The following is an 18309-nucleotide window of genomic DNA, read 5'->3' as shown; positions in this document are numbered from 1 at the left end:
CCCACTTGCTGGCCTGGCTTTGCATGGCATCCTAGAGAGCGCTGCATGGGCAGTGCCAGGGAAGACCAGCTTCATGGGCATTGGGGGGTGGCACCAGTCTTGCCCGGGGCAGGAGGCCACATGTCTGGTTCTTTCTGGTCATGGTCCCACCTTCTCCCAAGGCACTCTGGAGAAGCAAGTTGGTGTCACTTTTGTCATCTCTCCACAAGCCTCCCAGAGCATGAGGAAGTGAGCGTGCCACCTACAGAAGGGTGGGGGCCAGCAAGTTGGCCAGGGGGCAGAAGGCCAGATGGGCAGCGCTGGTGGTACTCATGGCCTGCAACCTTGCGCACCACCAGCACCTGGCTGAGCCCAGGGTGAGCCTGGCCAGTGCAAGGCCAGAGGTGCTGAGCAAGCCCCCTGGTCCTATCCCCAGTACCAAGGCCGCATCAACGAGCTGCTGCTGTCGGTCATCACCTGGGTGGGCATCGTGATCTCCCTCGTCTGCCTGGCCATCTGTATCTCTACCTTCTGCTTCTTGCGGGGGCTGCAGACCGACCGCAACACCATCCACAAGAACCTGTGCATCAACCTCTTTCTGGCCGAGCTGCTCTTCCTGGTCGGGATAGACAAGACTCAGTATGAGGTGGGCCAGGGTTTAGGGGCAGAGGCAGGTGGGAAGAGAGGCAGTGCTGGCCCGGGTAGCCCGTCACCTGTGGTGCCCCTCCCTGCCGCCCCCAGATCGCATGCCCCATCTTCGCCGGCTTGCTGCACTACTTTTTCCTGGCCGCCTTCTCCTGGCTGTGCCTGGAGGGCGTGCACCTCTACCTGCTGCTGGTGGAAGTGTTTGAGAGCGAGTACTCCCGCACCAAGTACTACTACCTAGGTGGCTACTGCTTCCCGGCCCTGGTAGTAGGCATCGCGGCGGCCATCGACTACCGCAGCTATGGCACCGAGAAGGCGTGAGTGTCCCGTACCCCCCCCCCCCCCCCCCCCCCCCACCCCGCGGGGCCCCCCCCCCCCCCCCCCCCCGCCCAACCATCCCCCCGGGGTCTCCCTGCCTGGCTCCCTGCTCAGCAGAATCCCCTGGGCCAGGACCTTCAGGGCAGCAGCCTTCCTGCTCCTGAGATCTAAGGCCGGTCTACAGAGCCCCTGGGGGCTAAGATGGGAGGGAAGGGCTTTCCCACCTCTGTCTACCCCAGTCCCACTTCCTTTATAGCTGCTGGCTCCGAGTGGACAATTACTTCATCTGGAGCTTCATTGGACCTGTCTCTTTTGTTATTGTGGTAAGTGGGAAGGTGGTACCCACAGTACTATGTCTCCCTCCTTCACACAAGCTAGCCTTGATCCTTGAGCCCCGCCCCCACTCTCCCCAAGCCCTGAGAGGGCTGGTTTGAAAACCGTCGAAACTGAGCAGCCAACTAAGAGGACAAGAACAGAGCGGGTCTGTAAAGCTCCGATACCAAAGCCCATCCATCCAGGAACTGTGATTTGAGCCCCTGCCTTGTGTCAGGCTGTGAGCCCTGTCCTCCCACCACCAGGAGCCACATTAACAGACAGTTGTTACCAGTCCGCAGGCACCTGAGGTCAGGTACATCAGCAGAGGAGGCCCAGAAGAAGGGGGCGTTGAGGCTGAGACTGGGGCAGGAGTTCACACTGGGAGGTGGAGGGACCCCAAGGGACCCCCCCAGCCTAGCCCCGCTCCTGCCCCACCCCCAGGTGAACCTGGTGTTCCTCATGGTGACCCTGCACAAGATGGTCCGGAGCTCGTCTGTGCTCAAGCCTGATTCCAGTCGCCTGGACAACATTAAGTGAGCACCCCTTCCCTTCACTCCTGCCCCTGATAGCTCCCTACCAGGCTTGGTCTCTCCCAGGGCTTCCTAAAATGTGATGTGCTCACCTCCAGTATCACAAGATATGACTTTAAGGACAAACGTGGTGTTTTATTCTGCTTGTTGTGTATCTACTTAACAAGTATTAGAAGACACGGTATTAACGTATCCGATCTGTGCTTTTGAGGACATACTTCTTAGGGTGAGGCCAAGTTGAAAAGTAAGTCCCAATTCAGAGCCACTTAAAGAGAAACGGGCAGGAAAAGATAGTTTAAGGGTCTGGACATATGGCCTAAAGCTGAAGGCAAATGACTGATCTTTGCAAAACCCCAAACCCCAAGCTCAGGCCCTGGCTGGGTGAAAATACTACTATGTAGACAATTTCCCCCACACCCCCCCCACCAAAAGGCCCACTCACCCCCGATGGGTCTTTGCATATAGCATCCAGACCCACCTGAAGAAGGGCACATGACAGCAGGGGGAGGTTTCTCCACTGGCAAGGACTTTGACATCCCTATCCCCCTCCCCGCCCCCCCAGATCCTGGGCCCTGGGGGCCATCGCGCTGCTCTTCCTGCTGGGCCTCACCTGGGCGTTCGGCCTGCTCTTCATCAATAAGGAGTCAGTGGTCATGGCCTATCTCTTTACCACTTTCAACGCCTTCCAGGGGGTCTTCATCTTTGTCTTTCACTGCGCCTTACAGAAGAAGGTGAGGTCAGGGAAGGGGTCCAAGTGCCTGCCTTCTGCAGTGGGACCTGGGTCTGCTGTGAGGGGAGCACAGGCTTGGGGTCAGTGAGGATTCAGGCAGGGGTAAAGAGGGTTCTAGAACAGAGCAAGATATGGCAACCTGGGGGAGCGAAAGATGAGGATGGATTTGGGGAGTTGGGAGAGCACATGGCAGGATTGTGGTAACAGGACCAACTCACCCACCCACAGTGTGGGGGTACAAACCACCCAGACGGAAGGTTTCTACTTCAACAGGTACGAGATAAACTGTATGTTTTGTAGTGATAAAGTTTCCTTTTCAACATGCTTACAGGAACTCCCAGGCTCACACATTCCTGCCCAAGCTTACCTTCCTTTCCTCCCCTCCAGGCATCGTCTCCTCTGCTTTCTCTCCAACACCTAGACAGGGCACACCTGGGTGGCTCACTCAGTTAATCCCCTGCCTTCAGCTCAGGTCATGATCCCAGGGTCCTGGGATTAAGTCCCACATTGGGCTCCCTGCTCAGCAGGAGACCTGCTGCTCCCTCTCTCTCTGCCTGCTGCTCTCCCTGCTTGTGCACACTCTTTCTCTCTCTGAAAAATAAAATCTTAATAAACGAACCACCACAACAACAAAAAACCACACACAAGAGCTAGACGGGACCCTCTTCAGGGTTTGTTCTTATTCCTCCCTACAAGGCCTGCTGCCCGATTTCCTTTATATCTTTGCTGGGATGTTTCAAGGAGAATTCCCCTCGTCTATTTGAACTCAAAACCCCCCATCCACATCCCCCAACCCACCAGCACTGCCTGACTCCCTTCCTGGCCATTTTGGTCTGCACAGCACCCAGCAGCATCAGACGTCTTACACGAGGTGCTATTGTTTGCATCTACGTATGTCTCTATGTACCAAAATACTAGCTCTTGGAGGTAGGGCTGTGTGAATGATTGGTTTTATACCGTCCCTGGGGCCTAAACTATGCCGGGAACATAGCAGATGCTCATTAAAGATCTGTTGAGTGAATGAATGAGAAACTCAGTGGATGTAGAGAAAGGAGGATGGGCCTGAGCAGGGAGAGTGCCTGCCTTCCTGGCTAGCTGCTGGGGGACAGGAGACAACGAGGTTTCTGAGGCTCGCAGAGGCACCCACTGCCAGCTGCATGCCCTCCTCCCCCAGGTGCACAAGGAGTACAGCAAGTGCCTGCGTCACTCCTACTGCTGCATCCGCTCCCCACCCGGGGGCGCTCACGGCTCACTCAAGACCTCAGCCATGCGGAGCAACACCCGCTACTACACAGGAACCCAGGTATCTGGGCAGGGGCCAGGGCTCTGGGCAGGGCTCCCTGGGGCTGAGTATTGGACCCAAGACCCCAAGAGGCAGGTTAGCACCCAGCCCAGGTCCCTAGTGGTGCTCAGCAGGCAAGTGGCCTCAGAAAGATCTTGGAGGGTGGGCAGTCTGGGTGTGGGGTCCTCACAGCCAGGCTGTCCCCAGAGCCGAATCCGGAGGATGTGGAATGACACGGTGAGGAAACAGACGGAGTCCTCCTTCATGGCAGGCGACATCAACAGCACCCCCACCTTGAACCGAGGTGAGACGGCATCCCTTGCCCTTGGCTCTGTCCCTCAAGATTCCTGGACGAGTGTCTCCGGGCCACCTTGTGACCTCTGATGTTCCGGACAGGTACCATGGGGAACCACCTGCTGACCAACCCTGTGCTGCAGCCCCGTGGGGGCAGCAGCCCCTACAACACCCTCATCGCTGAGTCGGTGGGCTTCAATCCCTCTTCACCTCCTGTCTTCAATTCCCCAGGTAAGAGCACTCTGGTACAGGAAGAGGGTGACAGCCCTGGTCAAGGAGTGTGATGGGGTCCGCATCCCGAGACACTCTGCTTGGGGCATCCTAGTGCTTCCTGAATTGGAGCCTGGGCTTGACTTTCCAAGCACACTCTCACCTTCTCTCTTTTCCCTCCTGGCCGGCACCTACAGGGAGCTACCGGGAACCCAGTAAGTGTGACTTGCCTGGTAATGTTTCTGAGGCCGGGAGGGGAATGCAGTAGTGGCCTCCAGGGATGGCCTCACTCAGGGAGAAGCATTTGGGTGCCCTCCGACCCACCATCCCCACCCAGACCCCACACACACCTCACACACATACAGCCAGAGGGGATTATATTTCGCCCTCAGATAAGCAAAGAAAGTGATGATGGTCAGAGCACAGGAAATGCAGCTGATCACGAGGCCTCTTCACACTATTGAGATTCTGAACCTCCAGCGGGAGGAGACCTAGAGGGAACTGGTCCCCACCCCCACCCCACCCCCTCGTTCCACCAACTTGCTTCCGGGCTGCTATCCTCACTACCAGTGAGGAAGAATGGGAACAGGAGATCCCAGCCCCCGGGGAAGCAGGCACCCCCACCTTCCCATGTGCCTACACCCATCACTGCCCACACTCCTCTTGAGCTGGGTCCCCTTTGCCTGCAGAGCACCCTCTGGGAGGCCGGGAAGCCTGCGGCATGGACACACTGCCCCTCAACGGCAACTTCAACAACAGTTACTCCTTGCGGAGTGGGGATTTCCCTCCAGGGGACGGGGCCTCAGAGCCGCCCCGAGGCCGGAACCTGGCCGATGCTGCTGCCTTCGAGAAGATGATCATCTCAGAGCTGGTACACAACAACCTGCGGGGTAGCAGCAGCGGGGCCAAGGGCCCCCCACCACCTGAACCCCCCGTGCCACCTGTGCCAGGGGGTGGTGGCGAGGAAGAAGCAGGCGGGCCCGGGGGTGCTGACCGGGCAGAGATCGAACTTCTCTACAAGGCCTTGGAGGAGCCACTGCTGCTGCCCCGGGCCCAGTCGGTGCTGTACCAGAGTGATCTGGATGAGTCGGAGAGCTGCACTGCGGAGGATGGGGCCACCAGCCGGCCCCTATCCTCCCCTCCGGGCCGGGACTCCCTCTACGCCAGCGGGGCCAACCTGCGGGACTCGCCCTCCTATCCGGACAGCAGCCCCGAGGGGCCCAGTGAGGCCCTGCCCCCACCCCCGCCTGCACCCCCCGGCCCCCCGGAAATCTACTACACCTCGCGCCCACCGGCCCTCGTGGCCCGGAACCCCCTGCAGGGCTACTACCAGGTGCGGCGGCCCAGCCACGAGGGCTACCTGGCGGCCCCGGGCCTTGAGGGGCCAGGGCCCGATGGGGATGGGCAGATGCAGCTGGTCACCAGTCTCTGAGGGACCTCATGGACCAGGGGCTGGTGGCCCAGGCCAGGGAGGGAACCCTGGGTGGGGCTCCAGTGGGAGAGGGAGACTCATGGAGGCAGTGGCTGGTGGGCCACTCTCTCCAGGTACCCTTCAGCCGTGGGCCCTCTAGGCCCCTCAGGAGCTCTGCCGTGGGGGCCTGTGGTGCAGGGTTCACAGACAGGGTTTCCTACCAGCCATGCGCACCAGCTCGATTTGGGGGAAGTGCAGTAAGGAGAGGTAAGAGTAAGAGGTCCCCAAGGGAGTAAGGAAGGAGAAATTGGATGGGTGCAGCCCACTCTTTACTTCCCCCTCACCCCTACCTTCCTACCCTCTGGAGGAAAATGAGGGCTTTGGTTTCCCTGGGTCAAAGGCCCTACTGAATGGAACCTATCAGCTGCTCCTCTCTCTGCAGCCAGAAATGCTGCTAGCGGCACCAGGAAGGAGCAGTGGGAACAGACAGGTTCCTCCTGCACTACAGTTCCCTACTCCTGGAGACTCGGGCCTCTCCCGAGAAAGCTCCAGGGCAAGAGGAATGGGTGGTTGTGGCTGCTGGTTTAAAGGTGGAACTTTCTCTGAAGCTCCTTCCCTCTGCCCTTCGTCCTTGCCTCCCCAGCAAGCCTGCCCATCAGCCTCCTCAAGTGCACCCAGTGACCCCCTACCTTGGGGTGACTCCTGATGAAGCACAACTCCCCACAGGGCCCCCAGCCCACAGGGGTGGCCATATTTGGGCAGTTCCCAGTCCTGTGGGCTCGGCTATCTGGGGAGCAGATTTTGGGTCTGGATCTCCCTGGGGAGTGGGTCCTGGGCTTGGATCTTTCCCTAGGGGGCCATCTTACCCCTTCCTCTCCTCCTCCTCCTCCTTCCCCATTGCTGTAAATATTTCAACGAAATGGAAAAGAAAAAAAAAGACAAAAAAAAAAAAAAAAAAGAAAATCTCATCACTTGAAGCCACCGGGAGCCTGTGGCCCAGCCAGCCCGGGGCTTTCTCCGGAGCAGAGTGGCGCCACCGGGCCCTGGCAGCCAGGACTTCTCCGTGTATGTGTGCATCCCCAGCCGGGGTGGGCGGGCCGCCAGAGCAGCTTTTTACAATCCAGAGACAGAAAACAAAATCTAGAAGCAACAGCGAAACAAAGAACCTGTTTCCTTCCCGGCACCGTTTCTGTCGCCTCTTTCCCTGCTCCGCCCGTTCCCTGGCATTAGTCAGCCCTCCTGGGGCGTGTACCTCACTGCCTGCCCCAGGACCGGGGCCTGTCTCCCCCTCCCCTCACCACTGGCCCAGGGGAGGCACCCTTACACCCAAAGATGCTTTTGCCAAGATGGCTGCGCTGTCCCTTTGAGTTCTTGCTTCTTGTGTATTGCTTCTGGGACTCTCTGGGTGTGGAGGAAGGGACTGATTTCCCACCTAGAGCGGATGATGGGGGAAGAAAAGTGAAGGCAGCAGGTGGTGGGTGTGACGGAGGCTGGGGGTGATGAAGTTGTCTTCTCTCTTGGAGGGAGGGGGGCCGCAAAGGGGAGAGATCATCTTCCCTACCCTACACCCTCCTACAGGGAAGGCAAAGCCAGGTACCAGGGTCTGCAGTCAGGACACCCTTGTACTAGGCACTCTACCCAGACTTTAGACTCCAGAAGCTTTGGGCTGGGGATGTCTCCTGAGTACCTCTTCCAGCACCCTCCTCTCTAGCCGCTCACCCTGGCCTTCCCACCCTGCCCCCCAACTCCTTGAGAGTAGGGTAGTCCCATTGCCACAGTAGCCCAGCCCTGTCATTGCCATTCTCCCAGGGGTGGCCCTCCACCTCTACTCTGACCCCTTCTTGTCTCTTTTGCCCCTCCCTCTTTTCTCACAAGTGCCATGAGTTTTCAAACATCTTGGGTCTCAGCCTGCTGCTGCCATAAACGACTTTGGGTTAAGGGGGGGGGGGCTCTAGGGAGGAACTGGGGGAAAGGGACAGGTAGGTGGCTGGAGGAACCCTTTTTGCTGCTAGAAAGCCCCTCCCTTCTCCTGGGGAGCTGGGGCTGGCTTGTCCCCATCAGTTAGGGGAGAAGGGGTCAGACCAAAGATGGTGGTTTGTCCCATGTAGGGAGACAGGTGTGGGGAGAAGGCAGGGTTGGGTTCCATCTCTAGCTTTTTCGGGTAGGGAGGCTTAACCTCTCAGCTCAATACCATGGGTAAGTCTAGGTGGGGAAGAGAAATAAGGACAGGGACAGTCTTGGCCAGACCGCTCTGTGGCCTTCCTTGGCATCACTAGGCCAGGAACTCCACTGTAGGAAGGGGCAGCCAGAGGTCTGTGAAGAGTTGGCAAGAGAGGAGGGATGATGGAGATGGCCCAGCATGAGTCCAGCTAGAGCCAGAGGCTGCCTCTGACACCAGCAAGAGGGCTAGGAGAATAGGCTTGGTGGGAGAGTTCACCGGGGGACTGGAAGTATAATAAAGAATCTGCTTCCTTGCCCCTGACCAGCCCTCCTCTCTCTCCAGACACTGACAATCAGGGGAGAGAGGGTGGGGTGGGTCCCTAAGTTCCCATTCCAGCCAAAATCACCAAGGTGGATTCCCAGGCCTCAGAGCTGCATGGCAGGGCCCCCTGGTGGGGTTGGACACCACTGCAGCCTAGTGCAAAGCCACCCCCAAGAGCCCAGGTGTCCCCTCACCCCAACCAGACCTGGTGCCTTGACACCCCACCCCAGCTGGGACGGTATAGAGAAGGAAGGGTCTTGGTTTCCTCTCCTACTCCCTTCCTTGGGCTCCTGAATTCATTTCCTTTTAAATCTAGTATTTTTCTCTTTTTGGGGGGGGGTATTTTTTTTGTTTCCCTTGCCTTCCTTTCTGTCTCCACCTCTTTCCCTGTGTCTTTCTCACTGTTTCTATGTTCCTCTTTCACCCTTGATTTCTCTGTGTCCATTCGGGCCTCCTCCCCTCTCCCATCCCTTCCCTGCCGCTCCCCCCCAATCCCTCCTTGGTCTCCTTTTCGATATGCCAAACCAATTTTGGGTCGAGTGCATTTAACGAGAACAAAACAAAAGGCTCATAACAAGAACGTTTCAGAAAAAAAAAGTTTTAAAAAAATTGTTGAGTCAAAAAAACAATAAAGAAATTAAGATTTCTTGGAATGACAAGAGTGGTGTGACTCATTGGGGGGTATGAAAGGGGTGAGTGGATCTGCTTGAAGTATCCCCATGAGGCTGACACAGTGAGGAACCTGCACTGCAGCATTTCGAACCCACAGCAGAGGCCTGGTGAGTCACAGCATCATTAACATTTACAGAGATTTCTAAGTTCCTGGGCCTGGCTGAACACTTCAGGGGCAGTTTGTCTTTGAATCCTCATGAATGTTCTAGGGTGGAGGTTATCAGATCTCCATTTTACAGACGAGGAAACTGACTTACAGTCCTAGATGCATGCCCAAGTCTCCCTGGGCCAGGCCACGGCCATGTCAAGTCTCAGAGAAGCCCTTCAAGCTGCATTTAGAGCAGAGCACAGGAACCGTACGCTGTGCCTGTCTCCTTCCAACAGCCATTACTAGACTCCCACATGTGGCTGGAATGGTACATTTTTCTTTCCTTTTCTTTCTTTTTTTTTTTTAAGATTTTATTTATTTGAAAGAGAGAGCATGCACACGAAAGGGTAGGGGCAGAGAGGGAGAAGCAAACTCCCCACTGAGCAGGGAGCCTGATGCAGGGCTGAGGGCTCAATCCAAGGCCCCCGGGGATCATGACCTGAGCTGGAGGCAGAAGCTTACCCACTTAACCAACTAAGCCACCCAGGCGCCCCTGCAATGTTGCATTTTCAAACACGAGTTGGAATTGCAACCTGTGTATTTCACATTCTCAAATGTAGCTGCCAGTGCTCAAACAGTGCGAGCATCTCTCTGCACACCTCTCTACCTTCAACATCTACATCCTGGATGCCATATTCCCCTAATTATCTTCCCGCCACTCCTTCCCAGTCTCTGCAGCTGCTTCCCTCTCATCTCCCCACTTCTTAACATCGGCAAGCCCAGCTACCTACACCCATTCCCTGGGAGATCTCGGCCTTGCAGCATGGTTTTAAATAACTATAAACTGATGGCTCCCAAACAGAGCTCCAGCCAGAACTTTTACCTCGAGTTCCAAATTCATACACATCTAACTACCCACTCCACATTTCCCCCCAGGTGTCTGGTAGGACTTCAAACTTAACCTGTCCAAATCTGTCCCCCCACCTCCTCCCATAAGTTCCCCCAACTCAATTAATAGCAAGTCTATCCAGAGACTCAAGAATAAAGCCCTTAGAGGTTCCCTCTTACTTTATGTCCTTGTTCAACCCCAATCCAATCTGACAGTAAATGCAATGGTAGTTCTAACTTCAAATATCCACAGTAAACTAGTTTTTACCACCTTCGTTCAAGGCACTATTATCTCACCAAGACCAATGCAACAGTCCCCTAACTAGTTCCCTTGTCCGTCCTTCAGGCTTTTCTCAACACAGAAACCAGAATGATCTTGGTAAGCATCTCATCTCTCCTCTGCTCAAAATTCTCCAATACACTCCTCTCTTGCCTAGACAAAAGGCCAAGGTCAGCCCAACATCTTTCGATGACCTGTAACACTCTACAACATCAGATCTCATCACCATGGCTCTCCTCTTTCCCTCCACTAGCTCTACTGGGTTCCTCACTGTACACACACACACAGGCAGCACTGACCTCAGAGCCTTTGCACTGGCCATTCCATAGCATTCATTTATTCTCCTGCAGGGCTTATGAAACTCAGTTTCCCAAGCCACTCCATTTAAACTGTAATTGGCCACTTCAGAACCTCCTACCCCACACATCTTGCTTTTTTGTCCCCGATAGCACTCCTATCTAGCAAACCGAGAGATTTTTGGCTTACTTCTAGCTCCGCAACTAGAATGTAAAGTAGAATGGTCTTTTTTTTTTTTCCCTGCTGTTACCCAGTGTCTAACATAGCATCAGACATACAGTAAGTGATCAATAAATATTTGTTAAAGGATGGAAAGCTGAAATGAGCATAAGACCCAAGTGAATCTGAGACAAGAATTACAAATGATGGGAACTATGAATATGCCACTTTCTCCACTGCTCTCAGTTCCCATGTGTCCCTCACTGTGCAATGCTGAGGTTTAATTCGGCATGGTCCTGAAACCGAAGTTCAATATTTTGGCTGGTACCAACCCAAGAAAAGGCAACCTGCTCCTATGCTGGAAGAGGAGCTGATTCTCTGGACTTACTGAGAGATACTCTATGAGCAAGTGTGGGGACTTTAAAGGATAATTAAATGTAACTATATGTGATTTTAACTTCACGTTCTGATTCTGAAATCAAATCCCAGCATGAGAGTCTACAACACGACCAGCTCTTTCACCTCTATGTCTTCTACTCTCCCCAGCACTGCACACATCCTTTCCTGCTAGCACAATCCAGATCTGCTGTGCTGGATGCCTGTGATGCTCGGGTGGTAGCTAGGGGCACCTGTACATACCTGGGGCAACCGTTTGCACATGCCCACCAACAGTAACATTTACGCTGAGATTTAGCACTTTAAAGTTCTTTCTTACATTTCATCTCATTTTTTTTTTTTTACCTTAAGAAAAATTAACAGCTTTATTTTTCCTCAATATACATTTAGAAAATAGGTCTAAGGAAAGGTTTCATGAAATAGACCAGAGGACTATATACAAAGTGAAGAGTTCCAAATCAGCGACACCAAGGGCACAGATGGAGCACTCCTCCCCGAGGGCCACAGCAGTCTAGGACCGTCCCATCAGAGGGAAGGCAAGCTCTTGGACGGCTTTTGAGTTCAGCTGAGGAATTGTGCTGATCTTCAGGAGTTTGCCGCTTGCATACTTATTCTTGATGGCAATGAATTTTGTTAGGTTTTCATTAACTTTCACTACATTTTTGGCCATGTGCTGCATGACTTCCAACACTTCGTTCTCTGTGTATCCAGTATGATACTGCTGCTTTAAGTTCCATTTTCCTTGGCCCAGAACCTTCTGGGACAGGCAGGACGCAGCCGCTGCCACTTTGGAAGGGTGATAATGCACCATGTCATAGTCAATGAGAGTCAGCTCCATCAGATATTTGGCTAAAGTGTGCTTTTCCACATCGACCTCCCCGGCTTTTGATGCCCGCGTTAAGAAATGCAGCGGCAGGGGCGCCTGGGTGGCTCAGTTGGTTAAGCAGCTGCCTTCAGCTCAGGTCATGATTCCAGGGTACTGGGATCGAGCCCCGCATCAGGCTCCCTGCTTAGCAGAGAGCCTGCTTTCCTCTCTCTCTCTCTGCCTGCTGCTCTGCTTAAAAAAAAGAAATGCAGCGGCAAAGGTCGACCCAACTCAAATTTCAGTTCTTTCAAAATCTGTGTTTCCATCTCTCGGATTTGAGAACTGGTATAAGCGTTGTCTGTGATGTAAACGAAGTCTTCAATATTTGGAGAAAACATCTCCTCGTATTTGGAAGCCAAGAGCAGAGCTGTAATCCCAACCAGTTGAAGCTTCTTATGAGAAACCGGCTGAACCTGTAAATATCGGTCCATGATAGCAACGCACATGTACAGAGTCTCCTGCAGCAGCCTAAACTTGGAGTGCACTTGCACCAGCCAGTCCACCAGGATGGCGCGCATGCGTCCGTTTATCTCTCTTCCATCTAGGAAGTGTGGATTTATGGATTGCAGAACCTCGAGCTGCCTTAGATACTGGTAGATATCCTTCATGTAGACGCTACAGAGCTGAGGGTTCTCCCAGTCCTCATGATCAATGTCCTCGATTTTGCAGAGCAGCGCGTCAGAGAAAGCTTGGCAGAGGTTCTCTTCCTTCACGGAGATATCCTCCAGTGGGGGGATAGGACCCTTTGGAGCCAACACTTCCATCTGTACTGGTTTCACAGAAGCAGTAGGTTTCAGTTGTTTGTTGACATTTGTTTTGGTGGGTTGAACAGGTATTTTCGTGTTCTGAGCTTTCTTAGCTACTTGTGTAGCTCTGGTTGTAACTCTATTTCCAATTTCTTCTAAAACTGCCCGTCTGATTGTCACATGACTCTTAGCTTTAGAATTAACTCCATTATCAGCATTCTCCAAATCAGTGGACACCGTCGGGCGTCGGAGCAGCACCATGTGGGAAGGGTCAGGCAAGAATGCCAGCCCGGCCCAGGGAGGGACGCAGACCGGAGAGGAAGGACACAGGCTTCCGCGGAGCCATTAGCTCTGGACTCCGGCCCGCACGGCGTAAGATCACAAGGTATGTATTATTATCCCTATTTATCAAATGAGGAAACTGAAGTTAGAGTGACCAACTGGCTAACTCAAGATTACTAGGCAATTAAAAGGGTCTGCACCCTCTAAGGGCTTTCCATGCCCCAGTTTAAACCTTTCAATGACAAGATGAGGCAGGTGTTAACTCCATTTTACAGCTGCAGAAGCGGAAGCCCAGGAAGGTTAGAGAATGTCCATACATTAGAATTAGAATGTATGGACATTCTCTAACCTGGACCAGGCCTCCACCTTGGTCTTCTGATCCCAGGGGCTGCTTCTAGGGATGGTTTTCCGTACTCAGCTGCAATTGCCTGCTCCCCATCACTGTTCACCCATCCCACATGGCACACAATATAGGAGGCTATCTGGCTCCCCACACCAGAGGAGATGCCCACTAACCATGCCACACTCCAACAGTCCCCATGTAGCTAGTATTAAGGCTGTCCAGAGTGGGAAGACCTTAATGCAGAGCAAAAGAAGATTCTCTTCAGACTCCCAAAAGACTAAAGGCACTGGGGGCCTCTGTCCTTGAGAAAACCTCCTCTCCCCTATAAACTCCTGGAAAGGTCTGAGGGATCCAGGCTGAGGCTAGTTCTCCAACCCCACAACATCCACTGGCTTATTCTGCCCTTTTCTTACCTGTTCAAACATCGGTCATGGAAACCAGCAGTGATGACAGGCCCCTGCTGGCTTCTCCTTCTCCCATTAACATCATGTTCACTTCATCAGGACTCTCCTACCAAAGCCTACTGCTACTCTTTTCTATCTGTCCTGTCCCACTGTCTCCCACAGTCTTCCACCTCCAACTAAGTGATCACACCTTCTCACAACTGAAGCCCTCACTGTAACCCAACGAGTCCTCTCCTGGGAATCATTCCTAAGGAATCACACGTACACATGAAGACTTAGCAGCATGAAGGTTCACTGTGGTCAGGCTTCTGAGAGTGAAACACAATGAATAAAATTTCAGTATAGAAAATCATTACATAAATCATGCACACAAATCGAATGCATGTAGCCATTAAAAACAATGAAGCAGAACATTAAATGACATGGAAATACATTCACAGGACTGTGTAAAAAGTCAGACATAAAAGACAAGGTAAAGAATGACTGCATCTTTTTAAATATATACATATGCAAAAAGCATATGTGTAGTTACACATAACTGTGTGCATATGCATGCATGTGAACACATGTGTGTATATTGCAATTCTCCTAATCCCAAATAAACCCATTTTTGCTGGTAAACTGATAGTTTTGAGATTAACATTACATATATATATATATATATACACACACACACACACATAGAATATCAGAATATAAAGCTATACATCAGAATATTAACAGGGTAATTTTTACTTCCTTGCAATTCTCTATTTAAAAAATTATTTCTTCAAACATACTACTTTATTTTTACTTATTTTTTAAGAGAGAGAGAGAATGGGGGACAGAGGGAGAGAGAGAATCTTAAACGGACTTCGTACTGAGCGTGGAACCTAATGCAGGGCTTGATTTCACAACCCTGAGATCATGATCTGAGCTGAAATCAAGAGTCTGATGCTTAACTGACTGAGTCACCCAGGTGTCCCCCTGCCAATAATTACTTTTATAATAGGAAGAAGTATTTGTGTATCCTACTTTCTGTGGAATAACAAAAACCAAGAACAACAATACCTCTGAAAGAATAAAGAACAAAGGGTTAGAACTAGCCTTACAAAGGTTGGTTCTAATGTGGTAATATTTAAGATAATGTGGTGTTGGCACAGGAAGAGATAAACAGGCCTACGGAAGAGACCTGTGACTGGATGGAAACTTGCTCTAAACAGAGGCTACAAATCACTAGGGAAAGGATGGATTCATACAGAGGCTCTCAAGGGTTTTGGTCTTGGGATCCCTTTTACACTCTTTTTTATTTTTTTATTTATTTTTTTTTTTTTTTTAGCGTAACAGTATTCATTGTTTTTGCACCACACCCAGTGCTCCATGCAATCCATGCCCTCTCCAATACCTACCACCCGGTTCCCCCAACCTCCCACCCCCCCCGCCCCTTCAAAACCCTCAGATTGTTTTTCAGAGTCCATAGTCTCTCATGGTTCACCTCCCCTTCCAATTTCCCTCAACTCCCTTCTCCTCTCCATCTCCCCTTGTCCTCCATGCTACACTCTTAAAAATTAATGAGTGGAGTTTGGGGTGACTAGGTGGACCACAGAAGATTTGGGGGACAGGAAAAACACTCTGAGACTGTAATGATGGCCATGTGTCACACATTTGTCCAAACCCACAGAATGTACAACACTAAGTGAACCCTAATGTAAACTACAGACTTTGGGTAATAATGATTTGTCAATCAATGACAAATGATTTGTCAATGTAAGTTCATCAGAAATAACAAATGTACCACTCTGATGAGGGATCTTAATGGTGGGGAAGGCTATGCATGACAGAAGGTGGGACAGGGGGCATATGGAAAATTTTGCTATGAACTTATAACTGCTCTTAAAAAAAAATTTTTTTTTTAATGAAAAAGGAAAAACATTAACTCTTTAAAAAAAAAACTAATGAGGGGCACCAGGGTGGCTCAATCTCTTAAGCCTCTGACTTTGGCTCAGGTCATGATTCCATAATCCTGGGATCAAGCCCCACATTGGGCTCCCCACTCAGCAGGTAGTCTGTTTCCTCTCCCTCTGGCCTTTTCCCTGCTCTGCTCTCTCAAATAAATAAAATCTTTAAAAAAAAAAAAATTAATGAGGGGCACCTGGGTGGCTCAGTGGGTTAAAGCCTCTGCTTTTGGCTCAGGTCGTGATCTCGGGGTCCTGGGATCGAACCCTACATCAGGTTCTCTGCTCTGCAGGGAGTCTGCTTCCCTCTCTCTCTCTGCCTGTCTACTTGCGATCTCTCTCTCTCTCTCTCTGTCAAATAAATAAATAAATAAATAAATAAAATTAATGAGGACCCTAAAGAGCTGTTGTTTAAAGGGATAGGGATGGGGCTACTGGGTGGCTCAGATGGTTAAACATTTGCCTTTGGCTCAGGTCATGATCCCAGGGTCCTGGGATTGAGCCCCACATCGGGCTCCCTTCTTGGTTGGGAGCCTGCTTCTCCCTCTCATCCTACTGCTCCCCCTGCTTGTGCTCTCTTGCTCTCTCTGTCAAATAAATATTTTTAAAAATAAATAAATACATGAAGGGATAAGGATTATATCTATGTATATTTCCTAAATTAGAAAGTAAAACTGATGATTTTTTAAATATTTAATTCAGCTAATAAACCATTAGATATTAACATAAATCACTTATTTCGGGAGAATAACTATATGTTTTTAAAAACAAAGTAGTGAGGGGTGCCTGGGTGGCTCAGTTGCTCTGACTCTTGATTTCAGCTCAGGTTGTGGTCTCAGGGTCATAGGATTGAGTTCTGTGACGGCTCACACTCCATGCTCATTTTACTTGGAATTATCTCCTCTCCCTCTGTCCCTTCCCCCACCCCTCACATGTGCACATGCTCTCTCTTAAAAGATTTTTTTTTCAATTAAAAAAAATTAAAACAAAGCAGTGAAAAGAATGGCTTTGTTTTACATTTTGTAAAGTCCCAATTGTCTGACTTAATAGAAGAGACCTGGATTCTCACACAAGCTTCTGCAATTAATCTGTTATAATATGCTATCTTGATGGAAGTACATGGAGAAAATCCAGCCTCACACAGTCAGATACACAACTGGAAGAGGGAGGAATGCTGTATCCTTTTCAGCTAATTGGAGATATTCTACTTTGTTACTTATACCAAAACTCAAAAACTAGTAGTCTGTTCAAGTTAGTTATAATGAAGAATATGAAACTGTATCAATGAACTTTTCACACTGTAACACTGAAACCCATCGGTCTATTGGAAAATACTGATCTACTGAATTACTACATTTCATGATACAGTATTTTTAATACCTTGTTAGTATCACCACTGATCTCCTCAGAAAAATCTTTAAATATTTAGAAGTTGTCAGGCTTGTGGCGAATAAAAGTTTTCTCAAAGACTATTTTGCTTGAAAGCTCTAATTTTATCATTGGCAACAAACCATCAGTTGTCCTCCAAGTGACCAGCTCACTTCATTTATTCTGAGAAAACCTCTGTCAAATATCCTAACCGAGTAACTGCAGTCTCATCCTTTCAAGTAAAAATGGTGCTCCATGAAAAAAGTCACCAGTTCCACTTCAACTCGAACAACTGTACAAGTGCATTACCTCAACTACCACCACTCTTCAGCACGCAATGGAGTGCTCTATGCAAACTTCCCATTTCTCCACACAGAACACTAGAAAGACTGGCTCAGGGGCTAAGTTTTAATACCGATTACTACTTTTCACTGCTTCTTCAAGGACACTCTTAAATGGAACTGTTTTAACATTGAATGTGTAGCAACAGTGAGGCATACAATGACAACTAAGACTACTGTGACTACTGTTTGGGGACACCGCATGGACTCCTGCTAAAGCACAAGCAGTTTTACCCAACCGTTGCTTTTTAACAGTAGGGTACAGGACTACACAGTGCAGATGAGAAATGCAAGCAACACTTTAGAATTATTGCGAAAAGAGTTTATCTCCTGGATCCACAGGGGATCACATTTTGAAAACCACTTAACGGCTCAGTAAAAGAAACTGGGAGAACTGGTTTCTGTCTGGAAAAAACTAAATCACAGTCCTACTTCACTTCATACACAAAAATCAATTCCAAGTAGATTTTTTAAAAGCTTAATATGAAAAGTAAAACTTCCAGAAGAAAACAGTAGGATGGGGCACCTGAGTGGCACAGTTGGTTGAATGCCCAACCTTTAGTTTCAGCTCAGGTCGTGAACTTAGAGTCATGGGATCCAGCCCTGTGTTGGACTCTGTGCTCCGCGAGGAGTCTGCTTAAGATTCTCTCTCTCCCTCTCCTCTGCCTCATCTTTAAAAAACAAAGAAAGAAAACACAGTAGGATATCTTATCAACCTCAGGGTAAAATTTCTTAAGCAAAGCACAAAAAACACAAACTGTAAGTAGATCGATTACTCTGATGACATTACCATAATAACAATAAATCCTGAACATCAAACGACACCAAACAAATGAAAAGGCAGGTATCAGATGTAAAAAGAACTTCCGCACTAATTAAGATGAAGACAATGCCGCAGGAAAATGAGTAAAGATATGAAGAGGCAATTCACAGAAGACAAATGGTCAATAAATAGATACAAAGAGCTGAACCTCACTACTAATCAGAAAAATGCTAACTGAAACCCCTCATGTACACCCATCAGAAAAACAAAAATGTAAAAATCTGACT

The 18309-nt window shown here is 50.3% G+C and overlaps 2 protein-coding genes and 1 long non-coding RNA gene across 10 annotated transcripts in view; 1 reads left to right on the top strand and 2 right to left on the bottom strand.

Annotated features, from left to right (window-relative positions):
• The window catches only part of ADGRL1 (adhesion G protein-coupled receptor L1), a 41079-nt gene extending 35097 nt beyond the window's left edge, over nucleotides 1-5982 (top strand). For 5 of the 8 annotated variants that reach the window (XM_032835898.1, XM_032835897.1, XM_032835899.1 and 2 more), the window contains 10 exons: nucleotides 416-625; nucleotides 721-941; nucleotides 1199-1265; nucleotides 1699-1790; nucleotides 2350-2518; nucleotides 3692-3820; nucleotides 4007-4103; nucleotides 4196-4324; nucleotides 4501-4518; nucleotides 4993-5982. In XM_032835898.1, coding sequence (XP_032691789.1) covers nucleotides 416-625; nucleotides 721-941; nucleotides 1199-1265; nucleotides 1699-1790; nucleotides 2350-2518; nucleotides 3692-3820; nucleotides 4007-4103; nucleotides 4196-4324; nucleotides 4501-4518; nucleotides 4993-5735 — 1875 coding nt within the window. In that variant the 3' untranslated portion in view covers nucleotides 5736-5982. Of the gene's footprint in view, nucleotides 1-415; nucleotides 626-720; nucleotides 942-1198; nucleotides 1266-1698; nucleotides 1791-2349; nucleotides 2519-3691; nucleotides 4104-4195; nucleotides 4325-4500; nucleotides 4519-4992 lie in introns of all 8 variants that reach the window. The other 3 variants (XM_032835903.1, XM_032835900.1, XM_032835896.1) reach the window with 2 other exon arrangements.
• Nucleotides 40-2351, bottom strand: LOC116854194. The gene is made up of 3 exons (XR_004380105.1): nucleotides 2266-2351; nucleotides 457-595; nucleotides 40-166 (listed from the first exon to the last, which is right to left on the bottom strand). It is a non-coding gene; the product is annotated as an uncharacterized LOC116854194 (long non-coding RNA).
• A 5361-nt stretch (nucleotides 5983-11343) lies between the features above and the next one.
• Nucleotides 11344-12959, bottom strand: LOC116854193 (G2/mitotic-specific cyclin-B2-like). The gene is made up of 2 exons (XM_032835906.1): nucleotides 12064-12959; nucleotides 11344-11896 (listed from the first exon to the last, which is right to left on the bottom strand). The coding sequence occupies exons 1-2, from the start codon at nucleotides 12846-12848 to the stop codon at nucleotides 11488-11490; spliced, it is 1194 nt and encodes a 397-aa protein (XP_032691797.1). The 5' UTR covers nucleotides 12849-12959; the 3' UTR covers nucleotides 11344-11487.
• Between the last annotated feature and the right edge of the window lie 5350 nt (nucleotides 12960-18309).

The sequence above is a fragment of the Lontra canadensis genome, unplaced genomic scaffold (assembly GCF_010015895.1).
Source record: "Lontra canadensis isolate GAN:19392208 unplaced genomic scaffold, GSC_riverotter_1.0 scaffold88, whole genome shotgun sequence".
In the NCBI taxonomy this organism is placed as follows: Eukaryota; Metazoa; Chordata; class Mammalia; order Carnivora; family Mustelidae; genus Lontra; species Lontra canadensis.
This window is presented reverse-complemented; position numbering and strand designations above follow the sequence as displayed.